At 41.0% G+C, this 20,841-nt stretch overlaps 1 protein-coding gene across 1 annotated transcript in view; it reads right to left on the bottom strand.

Annotated features, from left to right (window-relative positions):
- The window catches only part of Rab5a (RAB5A, member RAS oncogene family), a 36,311-nt gene extending 15,710 nt beyond the window's left edge, over window positions 1-20,601 (bottom strand). Inside the window, exons 1-2 of the mRNA XM_070018676.1 lie at window positions 20,209-20,601; window positions 15,834-16,089 (exon numbers count right to left, since the gene is read on the bottom strand). Coding sequence (XP_069874777.1) covers window positions 15,834-15,996 — 163 coding nt within the window. The 5' untranslated portion in view covers window positions 15,997-16,089; window positions 20,209-20,601. The remainder of the gene's footprint in view (window positions 1-15,833; window positions 16,090-20,208) is intronic.
- Between the last annotated feature and the right edge of the window lie 240 nt (window positions 20,602-20,841).

Here is a 20,841-nt window from a genome sequence, read left to right as displayed (position 1 = left end):
AAAACAGTGACTGGAAAGAAGCATTATTTGAAAGCATGAGTGTCATTTAAATCCAAATGTTAAATACGTTCTTTAAATTGTCTAGAATAGACAAATAACTAGGTACAATTTTAGAAGGGGAAAGAATCCCAGTCAGATCACAAAAACAATTCATTAAATTTCTGTTGTCAACTTCATTCCACTTAAAAATTCTCTGCCTTCCACCCTAGTTGTCATCTCCTCTTGGTCCTCCCAAAAGCTCCCTGTGTAAATATGGTTCACATGAATGACTTAGGCATCTTTTCCTATACTTGAAGAGTTCCTTGAGAAAAATACCTACTAGCTCTTCTCTATAACCAGCATCCTAGTTCGTACAGGATTTAAACATGTCTGCTAGGAAGTTTCTAGAGCTTGTGGACCAATCTGGGTCACATAATAGTAAAACTCTTATCTCTAAAGACAGCATATGGAACCATTTAAAAGCTATTTTACATAATGCCTAAATAGAGAGCTCATAAATGGAATAGTTAACTCCAAAACAATTCTGGTTCAAGTTACCTTTAATCCAAAACTCTGAAATGTGAAATGCTCTAAAAATCTAATTTTATTTTAAGAGCATAGAGACAATATCAAAATAGACAATACCACATGATGATACCTTATTTCAGTACTAAATTGAAAAAAAAAAATTACCTTAAGGCTAAATACATAAAGATGTTATATAAATGAATTCAGGGTTTAGATTTAGGTTCCAAAAAGGTATCTCATTATGTGTATGCAAGTATTTTATAATTTGAAAATAATCCATAATCTAAAATACTTCTGGTTCCAAGCACTGGAATAAGGGATGTAACACAATCTCAAACAAATGCATCATTTGTGTGGATGTGCTGGTTCTGAGGTTTGTACTCAGGGATTTGGTGCAGTACCTGAGCTTTTTTGCTCAAGGCTGGCAACTCTACTACTTGAGCAAACAGCTCTACTTCTGGCCTTTTGATAGCTAATTGAAGATAAGAGTCTCACAGACTTTGCTGCCTGAGCTGGCTTTGAACCGAGATTTTAGATCTCAACCTCCTAAGTAACTAGGATTACAGACGTGAACCACTGGACACCCGTCTATCATATTTTTAACTTGTTAACAATACTGTACTATTGTTCATATATGTAATCTAGGAAGAAGAAAAAGACCAACATGGCACTAAAACTGTATTAGAATATATAAAAATACGTATTACAATAGCACAAAAAAGATGGAAATATTACCAGAACATGTCAGCTCTGAATAAGATTGTGCTATATATAATATATTCTAAGGCCTTACTGTATTGTAATTTCTCCCCTAAATTTTAGTAAAAACTTTAAATTCTTAGTACCTCTAAAAAAACATATTAGTCATTTATAAAAATCAAAAAAAATTCTGCTACTCAAATATAAACTACTTCATCAGTATTGTGCAATATTAACCAACCACAAACTTACCTGAATCTGCAAAAACACTTTAATTTATCCAAAACGTCTATTTTCTGGCTAAGAACCATCACTTTCTTAAGACCTCTTCATTTTCTCTTCACTTCCTTCCATCACCATCACTAGCAGTTGGTGTTCTTTTCGGGCCCACATTTCACAAAGAAACATCTTTTATCACTTCGAGAGTTACTGTGCACTCGACGACAAGTAGAGAAAAACAAAGCTGCGTTGAGATGCAGATGCAGGCCTGTCTAATAGACTCCCTCTTTGAACTACACGAGGAGCTCCTTATAAGCAAGCCTGGTGGCAAGCAAGTAGAGTGTGAGTGAGTGCGTGCACGCGTGTTGTTGTGTGGGTGCGCGTGCGTGCAGTCGTGGGATTTATACTCATGGCCTGGGTGCTGTCCCTGAGTTTTTGTGTTCAGGGTCTCTACCACTTGAGCCACAGGTCCAATTCTGGCTTTTTGGTGTTTCATTGGAGGTAAAAGACTAATGGAGTTTCCTGCTCAGACTGGCTTAGACCTTGAGCCACAGATCTCAGCCTCTTGAATGGCTAGATTATAGGCGTGAGCCACACCTGGCTAAGCAAGTAGTATTTTATTCTCAGCAAAACTACAAGTAACTATTATAGACATTGGGTTTGTTGAGAATAACTCAAACTATTAAGTCGCAATACCAAAGTCCCACAACCTTAATAAGCAAGGAAGAGACAGCATTACTACAGGAAAGGAAAAAGATACAGATTGATGGCATCAAACCAAAGAGTAACAAAAAACAAGTTAATAGCTCTAAAATAATTCTACATGAACTAAGCAGAAGGGGAAAACAGAAAAACTGAGGAATATCATTCTACTTTCAGTTCTAGCGATAGAACCCAAAGTTTCATACTCTACCACTGAGCTACATTTCCTAGTCTTCCAAGTGGCAATGTGTCAAATTTGACAGGAAAAAAATTACTTTATTACAATCAAACAAAAATCCTCTATGAGAAGACTACTATTGGGTTCAATAGCAAAAAATTAGAGACTTGAGTCTGCAAACATGTCATACATCTAACACACAGGGGGGCAAACACATTAATACAACAATTCTGAAAGAATTTTGACATGTAGCAAACTCACAGTAGTGCTTTGCATTATAAGGCCCTGTATTTAAATCCCCAGCATATAAAAAACAAAACCAATTTTTTTTTTTTTGGTCCCAGTTCTGGGGCTTGAATTCAGGGCCTGGGCACTGTACCTGAGCTGCTTTTGCACAAGGCTAGTGCTCTACCAATTGAACCACAGCTCCACTGTTTTCTGTTTATGTGGTACTGAGGAATCAAAATCAGGGCTTCATGCATGCTAGACAAGCACTCTACCACTAAGCCACATTCCCAGCTCAACAACAAAATTTTAAGCCAAGTATCTGTGGCTCATACCTATAATCCTAGCTACTCAAGGACTTGAAACCTGAGGATCATGATCCAAAGCCAATTCAGGCAGAAAATCAGAGACGTTTATCTCCAAATAACCAGCAAGAAACTGGATCTGGAGGCATAGCTCAAGCAGTAGAGCTGAAGAAGCTGAGCCAAAGAACAATGCCCTAAGTACCAACAAGTCCCAGAACCAACAGACACAGACAGACAGACACAGACACACACAGACATACACACACACAAATTAATTGCCAGCTGATTTGGTACTTCTACTTCTGAATGTCTACCCCAAAGAAATGTGGTAATAGCCTTATTCACAGTAGCTGAAATGTGAAGCAGCCCATGTATCCAAAACTGGATGAATGGACACACAAAATTTAGTGTATCCACACAATATACTATTCAGCCTTAAAAAAGAGAGAGAGAGAGAGAGAGAGAGAGAGCCAGGCCAGACACCAATGGCTCATGCCTGTTAATCCTAGTTACTCAGGAGTCTGAGATCTGATGATCATCATTCCAAGCCAGCCCAGGCAGAAAAGTCCGTAAGACTCTTATTTCTAATAACCAAAAAAAAAAAAAAAGCCAGAAGTAGAGCTGTGGTTCTAGTGGTAGACTGTCAGAGCCAAAGAAGCTCTTGGACAGTGCCAAGACCCTAAAAAGTTCAAGCCCCAAGACTGGCATAAAAAGGAAAAAAAAAGAAAAAGAAAAAAAAAAAGAGCCAGGCATCGTTGTATAAGCCTGTACCAGCACTTATAAGAGTAAGGCAGAAGAAGGCCATGCTGGTCTACATACTGAGCTGCAAGCCAGCTGGGGCTTCACAGTAAGACAGTCTCAAAAGTAAACACACAAACATGTGACACAAACACACAAACATGGATGAACTCTGAACTTGGAGGACATTATGCAAAATGAAATAAGCTTGTCACAAAAGAACTATTAAATACTATTAGTCCAATCTAGAAAGTAGAATGCTAGCAAGAGGTAATTATAGTTTAATGGATGGAAAACTGGAGAAGATAAAAGTTCTAGCAGGTTACAACTTAACCTGCACTTAACCATTGAACCTTATACTTTAAATGTTTAAAATGGTTAAGTTCCATATTATGAATACTACAATTTAAAAAAATCAATGAGCAACATCTAAAATAACAGTTGCCAAATAAGTTGAAGTCCTTGAAAATATTGACACATAGTACCTAAGTCTTCATGAGATTAAAAAAAAAGAGAGAGAAGCTACTAATTAGGACGTCAACACTGTCTAAGGGAACGGGTATTACTTTCTATTTTTTTGGGCAAAACTATGTAGACTGCAAGCATGTGACATCGTGTCTCACTTGACAGCTGGCCTTCAAACAGCCACACACAGTGAGATCACAGGATACGCTTAGGGGAGGAACACAATATAAAATAACATTTATTGAAATGAAAAATGAAAAAGGTATCTATGATCTATCAGGAGAGAATCAACTAACAAGGATGTAAGCTAGTCTCATGTTACTAGCTGAGATTTACCACACGAGGTATTTCTGAGAGTACACTGATGTACATATATTGTTTTACTCCATCACCCCAGAATGAACGGAAACTTCTGAGCCAAGAACCTGTGCTTACCTCAAGAGGATACAACCTTGAAAAAAACGCTCTTTGCTTACAAAAAGTCTGCAATCAATCAATCAATCAATCAATCAATCAATCTTTCTCTCTCTCTCTCCCTCCAGTTTAGGCTTACATAACAAATTATTCTCTAAAACTGAATTAGGAAGAATGTATTATAAAGAAAAAGACAAGGAATGAGGAGAGGTCATTATAACTTATTAACTAGTATCAAAGATTTCCAACCAAATAGGACAGAAAAGCAAAATGATATTTATTAGGCTTTAAGGGATACAGCTATGTATAAAATGTCTATGAATGATAGTTTATCTATTGAAAATACTAAACTTAAATAGTACTTTATAAAACTTTTAGGGCTGGGAATGTGGCTTAGTGGTAGAGTACTTGCCTAGCACACATAAAGCCCTTGGTTTGATTCCTCAGTACCACATGAATAGAAAAAGACAGAAGTGGTGCTATGGATCCAGTGATAGAGAACTAGCCTTGAGCAAAAGAGCCCAGGGACAGTGCCCAGGTCCTGAGTTCAAGCCTCAGGACTAGCAAAAAGAAAACAAACTAACAAACAAAATAACCCAACTTCTAAAATACACGAAGGCAGTACCCAGGTTATTTTTTTTTTTGGGGGGGGGGCTTTCTTTCCCATTTCTTGGTTCAAAACAAGGTTCTCACTTTAACAAAAATCTCCCAGACTATAAGCATTAATGGCCTTGAAAGTGATTCTTGTGGGGGGAGGAGGTTCATGGGCTTGAATTCTGGGCCTGGGTGCTATCCTGAGCTCTTCAGCTCAAGGCTAGTGCTCTACTACTTGAGCCACAGCTCCACTTCCAGTTTTCTGGTAGTTTATTGGGGATAAGAGTCTCACGAGCTTTCCTGCCTGGGCTGGCTTTGAACTGAGATCCTCAGATCTCTCCTCCCGAGTAACTAGGATTACAGGCATGAGCTACTGGCACCTGGCTTTGAAAGTGATTCTTTCATGCTTAGCGTTAAGACTATCTGAAAAGTGAATTTAAAAAGTCCTAATATCAGAGAATTTTACATCATTGGAAAGGCCTAATGGCAAAGAGAGAGGAAGGACTCTAGGACACAGGGCTGGGAATAGCTGTATGCCTATAATCCAGCACTCAGGGAGGTGAGAGGACAATGAGTTCTACAAGAGCCTGGGCTATAAGGCAAGACCCTATATACAAAAATAGAAGAAAAAAGGGGAACAGGGAAAAAAAATGAAATCCCAGGGTATCAATTACAGGAAACCTGTAAAGTCAGAATCTAATTATCTATGGCAAGCAACTCCCAAAGAAAATGGGAGTTGGAGTGTGCTAACAGAAGTCATGAAAAGACTGGACTCCTTTAGATCCCAGTGGTGTCATTAGATACAACTCCTTTTGGTTCTATAACTACATGTTACAGGAATAACTCCAGGAAGAAAATTCTAAAATGATATTCACTGCTGGATGATCACCTAAAACTGCAGACAAAAAAAGTGAAGATTAAGTGTCCAACAACAGAGCTAGGGATGTAGCTCAAAGGTAAGAGTGCTTGCCTATCATGCACAAGGCCTTGAAGGGAAGGGCAATAGTTAAAAAACAATGTAATAAAAAATGACATTAACTTACTAAAATAAAAATGAGCAAATACAGAGCAATTTCATCATTAACAAAGTAGAACATAATATGATTATAAAGAAAAATGATGAAACTTTTGATATAGATAGCCCTCATAGCAGACTGTATTTTCCAAGATGGTTACACTAACATTTAGCATAGCACATTCAGTATGACTTTGGAACTCCTCACAAGTCTGTGAATACAACAGAATTGATGCAATGATTTCTAGAGCTAAGTAAAAAGAAGGTATCCATTTTTTTACCTGGTTCTTTCGAACTACTCACGCTTCAGCCCAGCTATCATGTAATGGAAAACACAGGCCAGGTAGTGAGGCCACATGTAGGAGTTCAAATTGAGGTCCTAACAGTTATACCAACTGTTAGACATGTTATGATGATTCAGCTACAGAGAGCAAATGAAAACCACCTACTAAACCCAAACTGTAAGATGACAAAATGGTTTTAAGTCTAAGTTTACGGTTCATTTGTTTCTCAGGAACAGATAACTAAAACAGTATAAAACAAAGTATGTTATAAAGTAAGTCTGATAGGTTTCAAATTTGGTCAGAAAAACGACAGTATTTCAAATTTTGTAAAAAGGAAGAATGCATAAATTTGAGTAAAAATAACCTTCAAGGATATACAAGGTGACATTATCTTGGGAGAAAGGAACTCAAGCTAGCAGACAGGGAGGTATCACAGTTACCTCAAACAATGCAGGCAGATAGCACAAAAATGAAAACACTGAAGCCAGGTACTAAGGGTGGCTTATACCTGTAATCCTAGCTACTCCAGAGTAGCTAGGTTTGAAGCCAGCACAGGCATAAAAAAGTGACCTCTATCTCAATCAACAGTTGGATGCAGTGGCACACATGCCTGTCATGCTAGCTATATGAAGATTGAGATCAGGAGGATTATGGTTTCATGCTAGCCCCCCAGATAGACATGAGACCTCATTTCAAACTGAACACAGATTGGTGCATTACCTGTAATCCTAGCTACACAGGAGACTGGGATCTGAGGATCAAGATTCCAAGTTAACCCTGGCAGCAAAGTCCATGAAACTGTCTTCAATTAGCTACCAAAAAAGCTGGAAGTAGAGCTGTGGCACAAGTGGTAAAGTGCTAGACTTGAGCAAAGCAGTTCAGGGACAGTGTCCAGGCCCTAAACTCAAATGTCAGGACCAGCACAAAAAAGACCTGGATGTAGTGATATGTGCTTGTTATCCTAAGGAGGATGTGTAAACAGATACATCACCATACAGGCTGGCCTGGGTATACATGTAAGACCCTATTCAGAAAACAGTAAAGGCAAATGGCTAGGGGTGTGGCTCAAGAGGTAAAATGCTTGTTTACTAAGTGCAAAGTCCTAAGTTCAAACAAAGGGATATTAATTTAGTGATATGTGCCATTACATTTTCATCTAAGTCTGCTGCCCTTCATTCATTCTGTAGTGCTGGGCCTCAAGCATTCTAGGAAAGCCTTATACTACTGAGGTAAATATCCCTTAGGCCCCAATTTAATATTTCACACTATTTTCCTTAAGTACTATACAAAAGAGGCTAATACCTTCCAAATAGTATATAATACAATGCTTGTCATGTGTACAGTAATTAGAGTTTCTAATTTGATATATTTTCTTGCAAGGAAAACACACACATGCACACATACATACACATTAAACCTCCAGAGTAAGTGTTAACACTGAATAAAGATCTGTTTTGAATCCAAGCTATCCTCAGTTGCAAGACCTCAGGCAAACGACTTAAGTTATTGCTCCAGCTTGCTTTTTCCTGAAGTTGGTATTAATATTAGTTATGGTAAAGTAGAAGCTTATAAAAATGCTGTATAAAACCTATAAATGTATCAGCTAATTAAGTATTCTGTGTTAATTAATATCAGCTTGTATCTCTGTGAAGCCACATTTTTACTACTTACTTCCAAATGCAAAAAAGCAAGAAAATGAATTATATTCATGCAACAACTCAAATAAATAATAATAAAATTGTTGAATATTCTCAGACATGACTTTTATGCAAAGACACAACACTACTGTCTTGAGCCAAGGCCTGGTGTCACATACACCTAATCCTAGAACTTGAGAAAATGAGGTACAAGTGTGAATACATAGATTCCAAGTAAGCCCGAGCTTAATAGCTGATCTTGTCTCAAAATAAAAAGAGGACAAGGGGCTGGGAATGGTGGTATACTCCAAGCTACTTGAGAGGTAGTCTGAGGCCAGCCTAATATTCAGCATGAGATTATCTGAAATGAAATTAAAAGCAAAAGGACCAGGGGCATGATTCATTCAAATAGTAGTGTTTGATAAGAAAAGCTTACCACCCCCCCCCCACACACACACATTCAACTCCTCAAGGACTGCAGATGATCTATATGATTGAGTGCTTGCCTAGCACATGCAAAGTCCTGTTTGATCCCCATATCTTCCATTTCAAACAAACAAAATACATACATACATACATACATACATACATAAACAAAAAGATGGCATTGGCTGGGTGCCCATGGGCTCATGCCTGTAATCTTAGCTACTCAGGAGGCTGATATCTGAGGATCATGGTTTGAAGCCAATTCATGAGACTCATCTCCAATTAACCACCAAAAAGCCAAACATGAAGCTGTGGTTCAAGTGGTACAGTACTATCTTTGAACAAAAGAGCTTTTGACAGTGTCTAGGCCCTGATTTTAAGCCCTATGACCAACACAAAAAACAACAACAAAAAGAACCTCCAAAAAAAACCCCAAACACAAGAACACCTAAATTACTGTTTGTTCATCCTGTTTCTAGCCTTTTAAAAAAACCTATTACATCTGTGAAGCAATGCTTAATACATTAAATTGTAAATTATATTTTGCACTATTTGCAAAGCACTAGGATTATTTTCAAAAGTTCAATGTGACTGGTAATATTCTCATCTTGATTCATGCTTACATGACTAATCATGTAAAAAAAATTGTTTTAAAGAGCTGGACCTGGGTAGTCCACTCTTGTAATCCTAGCTATTCAGGAGGCTGAGATCTGAGAATCACAGTTCAAAGCCAGCCTGGGCAAAAAAGTCTATGAGGCTTTAATTGCCAAAAACAAAAAAACAAAAACAAGCCAGAAGTGGAGTTGTGGTAGAGTGCTAGGCTAGTATTGAGAAAAGCTCAGGCAAAGCACTTAGGCGCTGAGTTCAAGGCCCAGGACCAGCACACACACACAAGAAAAAAAGCACCCCAAATCAAAATCCTATATACTTTTCTCTCTTGGACACCCTATTCTCCACATTCTTGTGGACAAGTTTCTCAATGATGCCTAAGAATGTTAACTCAAATTGTGTTGTAAACAAAATAATGTAACTATAACACCAGATTATTGTATGTCCTAAAAAGGAAAGAAACAAGTTCTCAAAAATTTTTCATGTTTTCAGGTCAGATTTTTTTTTTTCCTCCACAAGTGACTCAGACCTGTAATCCTTGTTACTCAGAAGGCTGAGATTTATCAAGCCCCATCAGGAAAGTCTGTGACTCTTGTCTCCAATGAACCAGCAAAAAGCTGGAAGTGGAGGTGGCTCAATGGAAGAGAAAAAGATAAGGAACAGTGGGCTGGGAAGGTGGCTCAGTGGTAGAGCGCTTGCCTTGCATGCCTGAGGCCCTGGGTTCGATTCCTCAGCACCACATAAGCAAAAAGAAAAAAGCCGGAAGTGGCGCTGTGGCTCAAGTGGTAGAGCACTAGCCTTGAGCTGAAGAGCTGAGGGACAGCGCCCAGGCCCAGAGTTCAGGCCCCACGACCGGACCCCCAAAAAAAAGAGGAGGAAGAAAAAAAAAAAAGATAAGGAACAGGTCCAGGCCCTGAATTCAAGCCCTACTTCACATGCACTTCCCCTAAAAAAAAAAGATCTTTTTTCCTTTTTGAGGTTCTGGAAGTAAACACTTGGCCTTCCACATGCTAAGTATTCTGCAAGTGTGCTACACCATCAGCTCGTAAACCTAATTTCTCCATTAATAGCCAAAAACAAAATCTTTCCAACCTTATAGAACTCACCCAATTATTTGAAACCCACTGTCTTTTTGTGCCTCTCAATGTATCTACAAGGTCAATGCCTACAAACTTATCACAACATAGAGAACCAGAAAGCTAATAAAGGTAGAATGAACAGAGCCACACAGATCTCTCAATGGCCCAGCATATAATCTTATACAAATTTAATTTCTTCAGAATATAACTGAAAATATGCTTCCTTCTAACCTTTTAACATGTATTTTAACATATACAAAAAAGTATAGTATCCGAAAAACATTTTTTCTAAACCAGAAGTAAAAATCCCAACACTTTGGAAGGCTGAGGCAGGAAGATCGTAATTTGAGGCCAGCAAGTTTCAGCTAGTCTGAGCTACACAGTAAGCCCCTGCTCTAAAACAAAAACTAAATAAAACAAAACATGCTGCTCTGGATACTTGTAGTTGACCTCTGGTTCTGCTGTTCTTAAAGTACCTTTAACAATGTGCAAGATTGGCATGTTGGCCCAGCCTGTAACCCCAAACTAAGGAGGCTGAGGCTGAGGCTGAGGCCAGACTGGGTTGTACAATAAATTCCAACCAGAATTCAATGAGACCTTGCCTGAAAAACAGACAACAAATTTTAGTGTGCACCAGAATCATGTGGAAGACGTGTTAAAAATCTAGATTACTGGCACTATTTTAATGTTTTGATTTAGCATGGGCATGCATACTTTTCTAAGTTCAAGTTCCTGGTAAGGCTTATGTGCTGTGGAACAGAAACACCCCGACAAGCACCGCAGCATCTAGATTGGGAGCATGGCTCAAGTGGTAGTGCTGAGGCTGAGTTCAAACCTCAGTACCACAAAGACAAAAACAAACCCCAACAGCACTGATAAATGCTAATATTTTCATGTAAAGTTCTATCACCTAAAATTTACATTAAATTAAACCTGGAATCAAACATTTCCTTTAAAACAAAGAAAAAGAATCGTCTATATGCTATTTCTCTGTATATTCCAAATGATACTTAGGACCCATTCATTTATAAATAGTTAAATGTCTTAATTGTGTGTGTGTGTGTGTGTGTGTGTGTGTGTGTGTGTTAAGAGAAACTCACTAGAAATATTTCAAGTTTTTAGATATTCAAGATGTTAAGTGCAAGAAAGCCAGCCCTACCATCTAGCAAGGACTTGGATGAACAGCTAAGCCTAGAGATAAGGAAATAATTAGGAAAGACAACCTTTCATGCCCAATACTTTTTTAATAACCTCCAGGCTAATTTTAGGCAAACAGCAGGAATATAAATATCACGTAGATTTGTTGTTGGCTCTGGGGCTTGAACTCTGGGCCTAGGCGCTGTCTCTGAGCTCTTCAGTTCAAGGGGAGCTCTCTACCACTTGAGCCACAGTGCCACTTCCGGATTTCTAGTTAATTGGAGATAAGAGTCTCATGGTCTTGCCTGCCCAGGCTGGTTTTGAACCATGATCCTCAGATCTCAGCCTCCTCAGTAGCTAGGATGACCGGCATGAACCACCAGAGGCTGGCTATCACGTAGACTTTAAACTACTACAAACAAGCTAGAACTTCTCAAATTACAAATCTTGCCACCAACCTATCTATCCTAATCAAAGGGCTACAAGGTCCAGGGAGTGAACAGTATAGAAGATAACAAGGATTCTTAAATCAAGTTAACATTTTTAGTAGAACCACACAAACTACAGAAGGTCCTTGCACTGATCAGTCAACATTGCAGCATGATTTCTTGCCAGTCCTGGGGCTTGAACTCTGGGCTTGGGCACCATCCCTGAGCTCCTTTTGCACAAGGTTAGCTCTTTACCACTTGAGCCACAGTGCTACTTCCAGCTTTTTCTGTGATTAACTGGAGTCTGATAGACTTTCCTGCCTAAGATGCCTCTGAATCATAATCCTCAGATTTCAGCCTCCAGAGTAGCTAGGATTATAGGTGTGAGCCATGTGCCTGGCTTAGGACAATATTATTATTAGACATAAAGTAATAAAAAAAAAAGTGAAATGTGCCAGGCGCCGATGGCTCACGCCTACAATCCTAGCTACTCAGGAGGCTGAGATATGAGGATCACAGTTCAAAGCCAGCCAGGGCAGCAAAGTCCCTGAGACACTTATCTCCAACAAATCACTAGAAAACCAGAAGTGGCGCTGTGGCTCAAGGGCTAGAGTGCTCACCTTGAGCTGAAGGGCTGAGGGCAGCGCCCAAGCCGAGTTCAAGCCCTACAACCGACCAAAAAAAAAAAAAAAAAAAAAAGTGAAATGCAAAAACAGTTAACCAGGTACATTTGCTAGATAACTTTCCATCACATATCAGTTAAAATAAAAAATACCTACTACTTACAAGATAGATACCTTTGAGATTGATTATTTTTAGCTCAAATATTGAGATCCTTAAATGCTTAGGAACTGCTATAGTTGCTAAGAGCAAAGAGCTATTAGCCAAGGGTATTAAAAAACTAATTCTCTCTGGACCTGTGGTAGTGCATGCAGGTAATCCCCACACTTAAGAAACTAAAGCAGGAGGATTGCTAGTTTTGAGTCTAGCAATGGATACAAATGGGTACATAGTCAGACCCTGTCTCAAAAGACAAACAGGGGCTAGGAGTGTGGCTCAGTGGTAGAGTGCTTGCCTTGCATGCATGAAGCTCTGGGTTAGATTCCTCAGCACCACATAAGCAGAAAAAGTAGGAAGTAGCGCTGTATCTCAAGTGGTGGAGTGCTAGCCTTGAACTGAAGAGCTGAGGGACAGTGCCAAGGCACAGAGTTTAGGCCCCATGACCAACAACAACAAAAAACAAAACAAAAAGAAAAAGCTTTCAATTCTTACTATTATAACTCCTATAGAAACCAAACAGCATACTGAAAAGGTATTTAACAACAGTCAACACAGAAATTTGCACACAAATTCCTTTTAAACAGTCAGACTCATTGTATAGAACTAGAAAACAGTGCAACTTCCTACACAGTAATGAAATTTTACAGAAAAACTTATTTAATGAAATGTAGACAATCTGTTATTACACGGAATATATAGAAGACAACTGGATTACCAAAAATAAATGCTATTCCCAGGCTCCTGGATGATAAAAGGGAGCACATAGCCAAGTCCTAAAGCTTTTTGGCCAACGGTATTTATCCCAGAATGTCTGTATACTGTGGAAAATGTTGCCACTGGCAGCCAAATGGCTTAAAGTGCAAAGATACAACCTATCAGGTTTTTTTTTACAGTTCTTTATATTAATTGGATCAGGTATACCTGTGCCAAGCTGCTTCTGGAAACTAAGCCTTCCTGGGAGATAACATTTCATTACTCACTAAAAAGGAAACTGTTGTTGTTGGTCATGTGGCTTGAACTCAGGGCCTGGGCATTGTTCCTGAAATTTTCTGCTCAAGGCTAGCACTCTACCAATTTGAGCCACAGTACTACTTCCTAAAAAGGAAACTTTAAATAAGGGTTTACAATATATTGTTTGTTGTTTTTTTGGTGGCAGTACAAGGGCTTGAATGCAGGGCATGGACACTGTCTCTGAGCACTTGCTTTTGTTTGACTGTACTACTTGAGTTACACCTCTACTTACAGCCTTTTGCAGTTAATTGGATAAGAATCCAGACTTTCCTGCCTGTGCTAGCTTGGATCACAGCCTAAGGAGCTAGGATTAAAGGTAAAATCCACTATCAACCACTAACATTACCATTAACTTTTTTTTTTTTTGGGTTGGTCGTGGGGCTTGAACTCTGGGCCTGGTTGCTGTCCCTCAGCTATTCAGCTCAAGGTAAGCTCTCTACCACTTGAGCCACAGCGCCACTTCTGGTTTTCTGATGGTTTACTGGAGATAAGTCTCATGGACTTTCCTTCCCAGGCTGGCTTTGAACTGTGATTGTCAGATCTCAGCCTCTTGAGTAGCTAGGATTACAGGTGTAAGCCACTAGCACCCAGCAGCAACATTTTTTTAAAAAAATCAAGTTTTCAACTCAAAAACTCCCTGATACAAAAACTCCATGATAATTATATTTCTGATGATCAGCAATTATAAAAGAGTAAAACAATATGAACCACAACACAATATGCAAAATCTGACAATTATCATTATACTGGTGAGTCAATTAAAATGGAAAACATCACTTAACTAGATAAAATAGCTCGGTACTTTATTTTACCACAAGGGTCCAAGATTATAAATAAAATTCTCAAATTGCTAATGAACATCCACTAACTGCATTGCTTTGCTTCTGAAAAATGGACTATGAATATATGTTGTATTTCAAAAGACTTCCTACAAGTTTGGGGTTGAAATATGTTGCCGCAAAAAATTACACACATACAAATAACCTTTGGAAAAAACATTGCTAAAAAGCATTATCTCATCTTGTATATGAGATTTTGATCTACAAGAAGCTTTTTCCCCCACTGCTATGCAACTGTGTTTCTCTGATAAAATCTAGTTCATAAATCTGCAGCCTTCTTTTGACAACTACACAGTTGTCTCTTCTCTTGGTCCTCCTCTCACATCTATATTCTACTACAATTACTGCTTGCAAGGCTTACTCTATCTTATCCTCCTTTTACCCTTTTTCTCTAGGGCCTATTTTCCTATTAACGTGTCTTTACACATATTACTTATGCCTTTTTTCTTTTTTGCCACTCCAGGGCTTGAACTCATAGCCTGTGTGGCACTATCCTTGAGCTTCTTTTGCTCAAGGATAGCAATCTACCACTTGAGCCACAATTCCACTTCCAGCTTTTTTCTGTTTATGTGGTGTTGAGGAATCAAACGTAGGGCTTCTTGAATGCTAAGGCAAGCAATCTACCACTAAGCCACATTCCCAGCCCTACTTATGCTTTCTAAAAATTTTACATGTATATCCTGGTGACATTAATTTTACAAAATGGTACAATTTTACCTAAGCAGTCCAGTTATATAGAATTAAAATTAAGGTTAACTGTCTTCAGTTTAAAGCTAATATAAACTAGAAGCTCATTTTCAAAACTTAGAATATTGACTATATTCTTATTTCTATCTATATTTTAGCTATGGTACAACCATGTTGGGGTTAACCAGAAAAATCAGTTTTTTTTTTTTGTTGTTGTTGGTTGTGGGGCTTGAACTCTGGGCCTGGGCATTATCCCTCAGCTCTTCAGTTCAAGGCAAGCTCTCTACCACTTGAGCCACAGCACCACTTCCAGTTTTCTGGTGGTTTATTGGAGATAAGAGTCTCACAGACTTTCCTTCCCAGGCTGGCTTTGAATCGTGATCCTTAGATCTCAGCCTCCTTAGTAGCTAGGATTACAGGTGTGAGCCACTGGTGCCCCACTAATCATGTAGTTTTTATCCTAACAAAAACCAAGGTAAGAATCAAGTAATGAAATCTACTAAAAACTTTTTTTTGGGGGGGGGGTGGGTGCAGTCAGCAGTGGGGATTTAACTCTGGGCCTGGTCACTGCCCCTCAGCTCAAGGCTAGCACTCTACTACTTGAGCCACAGCACCACTTCCAGCTTTTTCTATAATTAATTGGAGATAAGAATCTGACAGACTTTCCTGCCCGAGCTGGCTTTGAACTGCAATCTTCAGATCTCAGCCTCCTGAGTAGCTAGGATTATAGGCATGAGCCACCAGCGCCTGGCTTTTTTTGCTCCTTGTATAGTTATTCATAATCACACAACACCACCAATGTATTTATTACTATATGTTTCAGTTAAATGATGCAAAGAAAAAAGGTAATCTCACCCCCAATGGTACTCTCTTGAAATTCATGAAATTGGCCTTTCACAAAACGTAGCACTAGGCTTGATTTGCCAACGGCAGATTCTCCCAGAAGTACTAGTTTGAACTGGCATATTTTATTTCCAGTATTTGGCCCATTGGGTCTTGTTGCTCCTCGATTAGCCATATCCAAATTTGAAAGAAGTTCCTAATTTCACAGTGCTAAATGAACTTCCAGGATGCAAGGTATCAATTTTTTTCTTTCTGGAGATAAAGAGACCTGTAAAGAGACAAATTAAACACACAAATTAGTAAAACAAAGCAAATCCAGCATTGATCACTATGTAGTGAGTTTGGCCCACAGCATATTATTGTATGGCAATTAGAACCTCTACTGGACATTTAACCTCATTTACTTTATTTCACTACCTTTTAAAGGAAATCAATTTAAAAACATAAGAGTAAAGCTGGGGGGCTGGGAAGGTAGCTCAGTGGTAAAGTGCTTGCCTTGCCTGCATGAGGCCTTGGGTTCCATTCCTCAGCACCACATAAGCAGAAGAAGCCAGAAGTGGTGCCCTGGCTCAGGAGGGGCTCAGGTGGTAGAGCGTTAACCTGGGGCTGAAGAGCTGAGGCCATAGTTCAAGCCCCATGACTGACCAAAAAAAAAAAAAAAAAGAGTAAAGCCTACATTTTCAGTTTGTTTGGTGTTTTTTTTTTTTTTTGTCGGCCGTGGGGCTTGAACTCTGGGCCTGGGCGCTGCCCCTCAGCTCTTCAGCTCAAGGTGAGCGCTCTACCACTTGAGTGACAGCACCACTTCCGGTTTTCTGGTGGTTTATTGGAGATAGGAGTCTCACGGTCTCTCCTGACCGGCCTATCTTTGAACCTCGATCCTCAGATCTTAGCCTCCTGAGTAGCTAGGATTACAGGCGTGAGCCACCAGCGCCTGGCCCTTGTTTGGTGTTTTTAAGGCTAAACTTCCTAACAGGGCTTGGTAGCAATAGCCTGCAGTGGCTGAGGCAGGAACATCTCAAATTCAAGACTAACTTGGGCTAAGTGGATAGATCTTGTTTTTTATTAAAAAGAAAAAAAAAAATAGGGGCTGAGAATGTGGCTTAGTGGTAGATTGGTTGCTGAGCACGCATGAAGCCCTGGGTTCGATTCCTTAGTAGCACATAAAAGAAAAAGCCAGAAGTGGTACTGTGGCTCAAGTGGTAGAGCACTAGCCTTGAGCAAAAAAGCAGCTCAGGGACAGTGCCCACATCCTGAGTTCAAGCCCCATGACTGGCAAAAAAAAAAAAAGTGAAAATTTAAAGGACTTGATTCTGTGGCTATGTAATATAGCGACTCAACAATATTCAGTTATGTACTATTGCAATCCTTATAAATAAGACAACAACAAAAAGGCTAATTTGATTGAGGTCAGAGAAGTAAGAAGGTGCTGGGTTTCAAACACAGGAAATCTGAAAGGTGACTCAAGAGTTTAGATTCTGGAGCTGGAGGTGTGGCTCGGGTGGTAAAGCAGTTGTCTGGCAGTAAGGTCCTGAGTACAAATCCTAGTACTGCCAAAAGAAGTTGAGGTTCTGAGCCACATTTCTTGGGTTAAAATTAATTTGAGGAATCCTAATACATGGAAAGCATTTAAATAGTAAAGAACCTAGATATTAGTACTTGAAGGCCTCTGTTAAATGATGATTTTCATTTAATTAACACTTCCTGTTTTCTCATGTGCTCAAGTACTCCACATAAGGAAATGTTAACAATCTCTATCTAGTGGGTTAATAGTAACTGCTTAAACTGCAAAATTTTTGTAGCTTTTGGACTTAACATATTTATGCCATTAGTCTTTAGTTTTGGTTTTGTTTGTGGTTGTTGTTTTGTTGGTCCTGAGGCTTGAACTCAGGGCTCTCTGTCCCTGAGCCTGTGTTCAAGGTTAGCACTTACCACTTCTGGCTTTTTCTGTTTAAGTGGTACTGAGAAATCAAATCTAGGGTTTCATGCATGCTAGGCAAGCACTTTACCACTAAACCACATTCCCAGCACCATTTTTTTTGAGATCTCTGAGACAAGAGACTCACTGTGTAGCTCAAGCTGGTGATCTTGCTTCTGATTCCCAAGTGATAAGATTACAGCTCTACTCACAAATCAATCTTAACAGTTTATTGTCACCTTTAACCAAACTATTATTTATATTTTTAGTAACAAAACATATAACAATCTGTATGATTCTTTCTTAACCTTCCTATATTTTAGCTAGGCATCTCATAGGAATTAGCTATGCCATGTAATTTAAGTTTATATAAGAAACACCTCTGAGAATAAGGAATTTATTATTAAACAAATCCATGAGTTTTTAGTTCTCAAGACTCATCTATGTTACGTTTAGAGACCTTATCTTTACCTATAGATACTGGCATATTTATAGATAAAATGATAAATCTAATCTGCTTCCACCATCCCACCTCACCTAAAAAATCACACCAGATTCCAAAGTCTAATCCCAGTTATATTAATTTTGTTGGGGTAAATTCTTTAATGTCTGAGTCTTTATTTCATAATATCTAATGTGCATATTTAATTTGAGAATTAAGGGACAACAGATGGAAACAATCTTTTAATACAGTGTGTACCACATAGCAGTGACTACAATTGGCAATTAAAATGGTCCATTGATGAGATAATGCTCACACATCTATAGAATGACACGTAGATAATGTATCAACATACCTTCAGGAACACACACTATCAATTTATAAACACTTGCCAATTGTTTATCTAGAACAGTAAGTGGTTTATCAGGGACAACTTGATGGTCCTGTCAAGAGGTTTAGGGAACACATCAGATTCTCATAGAAAAGCCAAGAAAGTTTCTAAGTTTTGACTTCCAAAGCTTTTTTTTTTTGTGCAGGTCCTAAGGCTTGACTCAGGGCTTGAGCACTGCCTCTGAGCTTGTGCTGAAGATTAGCACTCTATGACTTGGGCCGCTCCTGGGGGGGAGGAGAAGAGGTGCGGCTGGAAATGTCGCTTAGGGGTAGAGTACTTGCCTAGCATGCATGAAGCCTGGGATTTGATTACTCAGTAACACGTAAACAGAAGAACCAGCAAGTAGCCCAGTGGCTCTAGTGATGGAGTGCTAGCCTGGAGCAAAAGAAGCTCAGGGGCAGTGCCCAGACCCTGAGTTCAAGCCCCAGGGCTGGCCAAAACAAAAATGAAAACAAAACACAAAAAGCAAAGTGCCTGTGCTGGCTTTGAAACACCATGATCCAGGATTTACAGGTATAAGCCATTGGCACCCTGCTCAAAGCTAGAGATCTCCTAGAGATCTCCAACAGGAAATAAACCAAATTTTATTAAGGTAAAAACTACACCCAAGGGCTGGAGATGCAGCTCAGTGGTGCACTTGCATGTCGGAGGATCTGGGTTTAATATCCAGCACCACTTTAAAAAGAAAAAAAAATGCAATCACTTGTACTCGGTCATTAAACTTTTTTTCTTCAAAATAAGGCTTTTGCAGAATATGCATTCTGGGTCTTGTGCCAGGCACTCTTCTACTGTATTTTGCTTACAACTCAAATAATCTATGTATTCTGTTAAGCCTGAGTGTTCCCAGAGGTGTACACGAAGGTGCTATTTTTCTTATTACACGCAAGGCAAGACTGATTCAGCATTTTGATGCCACTCGGACAGGACAAACACTAAGTACGTGAGTTATGCCAGGAGGTCTCGAAGGGGTAATCCAGCTTGCCGAGATGGGAAGAGCAGAGCGGATTTCTTGGTCTCTACCCAGGAAGCAAATAGGTAGCCCGGTGGCGGCTCAACTCCACTTTAAAGCCAGGACTCACCCACCGCCTCCCATAGATGACACAAGACGCTCCAGCCGGCCGGTGTGGACGAAAAACTCCCAACCGTTTGCATTACCCGTCTTTGCAAATCGGGGAGGGGGGGTGGGCGGAGCTCCCCAAATTCCCACCTGCCGTGGGCCCCCCGGCACCCCTAGTGGGGAGCCCCTCAGAGTCTAGCTTCGAGTGCCTGGAGCGGCAGGACTCAACCCAGGCCCTGCCACCGCCCTCCCGAGCGGCCTCCCGATCCCAGCCTAGCCTGGATTGGAGACCCCAGGACGAAGGCCAGGCGGGGATCGCGGCCTCCGGGGCTCTTCCACGGCGCCATCTTGAGAAGGGAAGAGGGTGACACCCCCCCCCCCAACACACACTGCCCAACCCCGAGCTCCCGGAGGGGATCAGTCGCCAGGCTGGGCCGTCCAAGATTAGACTCGAGGGTCTCGGGTTCAGAAGGCCTGTGGCGAGTGAGGAAGGGCGGGAGGCTGGGTGCGGGGCCGGGTCGCGGACCCCGCCGGGATCCCGGGCCCGCTTGGCGCACGCACGGGGAGGGGCGGCTCGGTTACCTGCGCGGGGCCGCAGCTTCCCGGGAGCGAGGCCCAGGCGTGGCCCGGAGGACGGACGAGGCCCGAGCGGCGGCGGCGCTGGCGGCGGTGACGGCGGCGTCTCCTCCCGGCGCCTCTCGCCTCACACTGGACGCGGCGGGGCTCGAGCCGCGGTGCCGCCCCTGCCGGGCTCCGTCCCCGCCTCTCTCCGCTCCGCCTTCCTGCTTCCTTTCTCCTCCTCCGCCGCCGCCGCCAGCCGCGGGCGCTCAAGTCCTGACTAGTTCTTCCTCCTCCTCCTCCTCCTCCTCCCTCTACGGCCTCCTCCCCTCACGCCAGCCGCCGGCTCCTTCACGAAACCAAAACACAAACACTCGAGTCCCAGCGCTGCAGCCACTTCCGCTGCTCGGCGCGCCCGTCCCGCCGCCACGTCGCCGCACGCAGCCGACTACGCTCCTCCGTCACTTCCGGTCGTCATCTTATCCGCCCGCCCCATCCGTTCTGTCGCCCCCACCCCTCTTGGATTTTCCAATCCTGGGCCGAGCCGGAGGGGGCGGTGGGGCGGAGGAGACGTCGATGGGAGGGGAGGGAAGGGACCCGGGGGTGGGGGTGGGGGGGGGAGGAGGGAAATAGGAACAGTGTCACGTGACTCCCGAG

Source organism: Dipodomys merriami, unplaced genomic scaffold, assembly GCF_024711535.1.
Source record: "Dipodomys merriami isolate MVZ:Mamm:240054 unplaced genomic scaffold, mDipMer1.0.p SCAF_13, whole genome shotgun sequence".
NCBI lineage: Eukaryota > Metazoa > Chordata > Mammalia > Rodentia > Heteromyidae > Dipodomys > Dipodomys merriami.
Note: the sequence above shows the minus strand (reverse complement) of the source record. Positions and strands in the feature narration are given on the sequence as shown.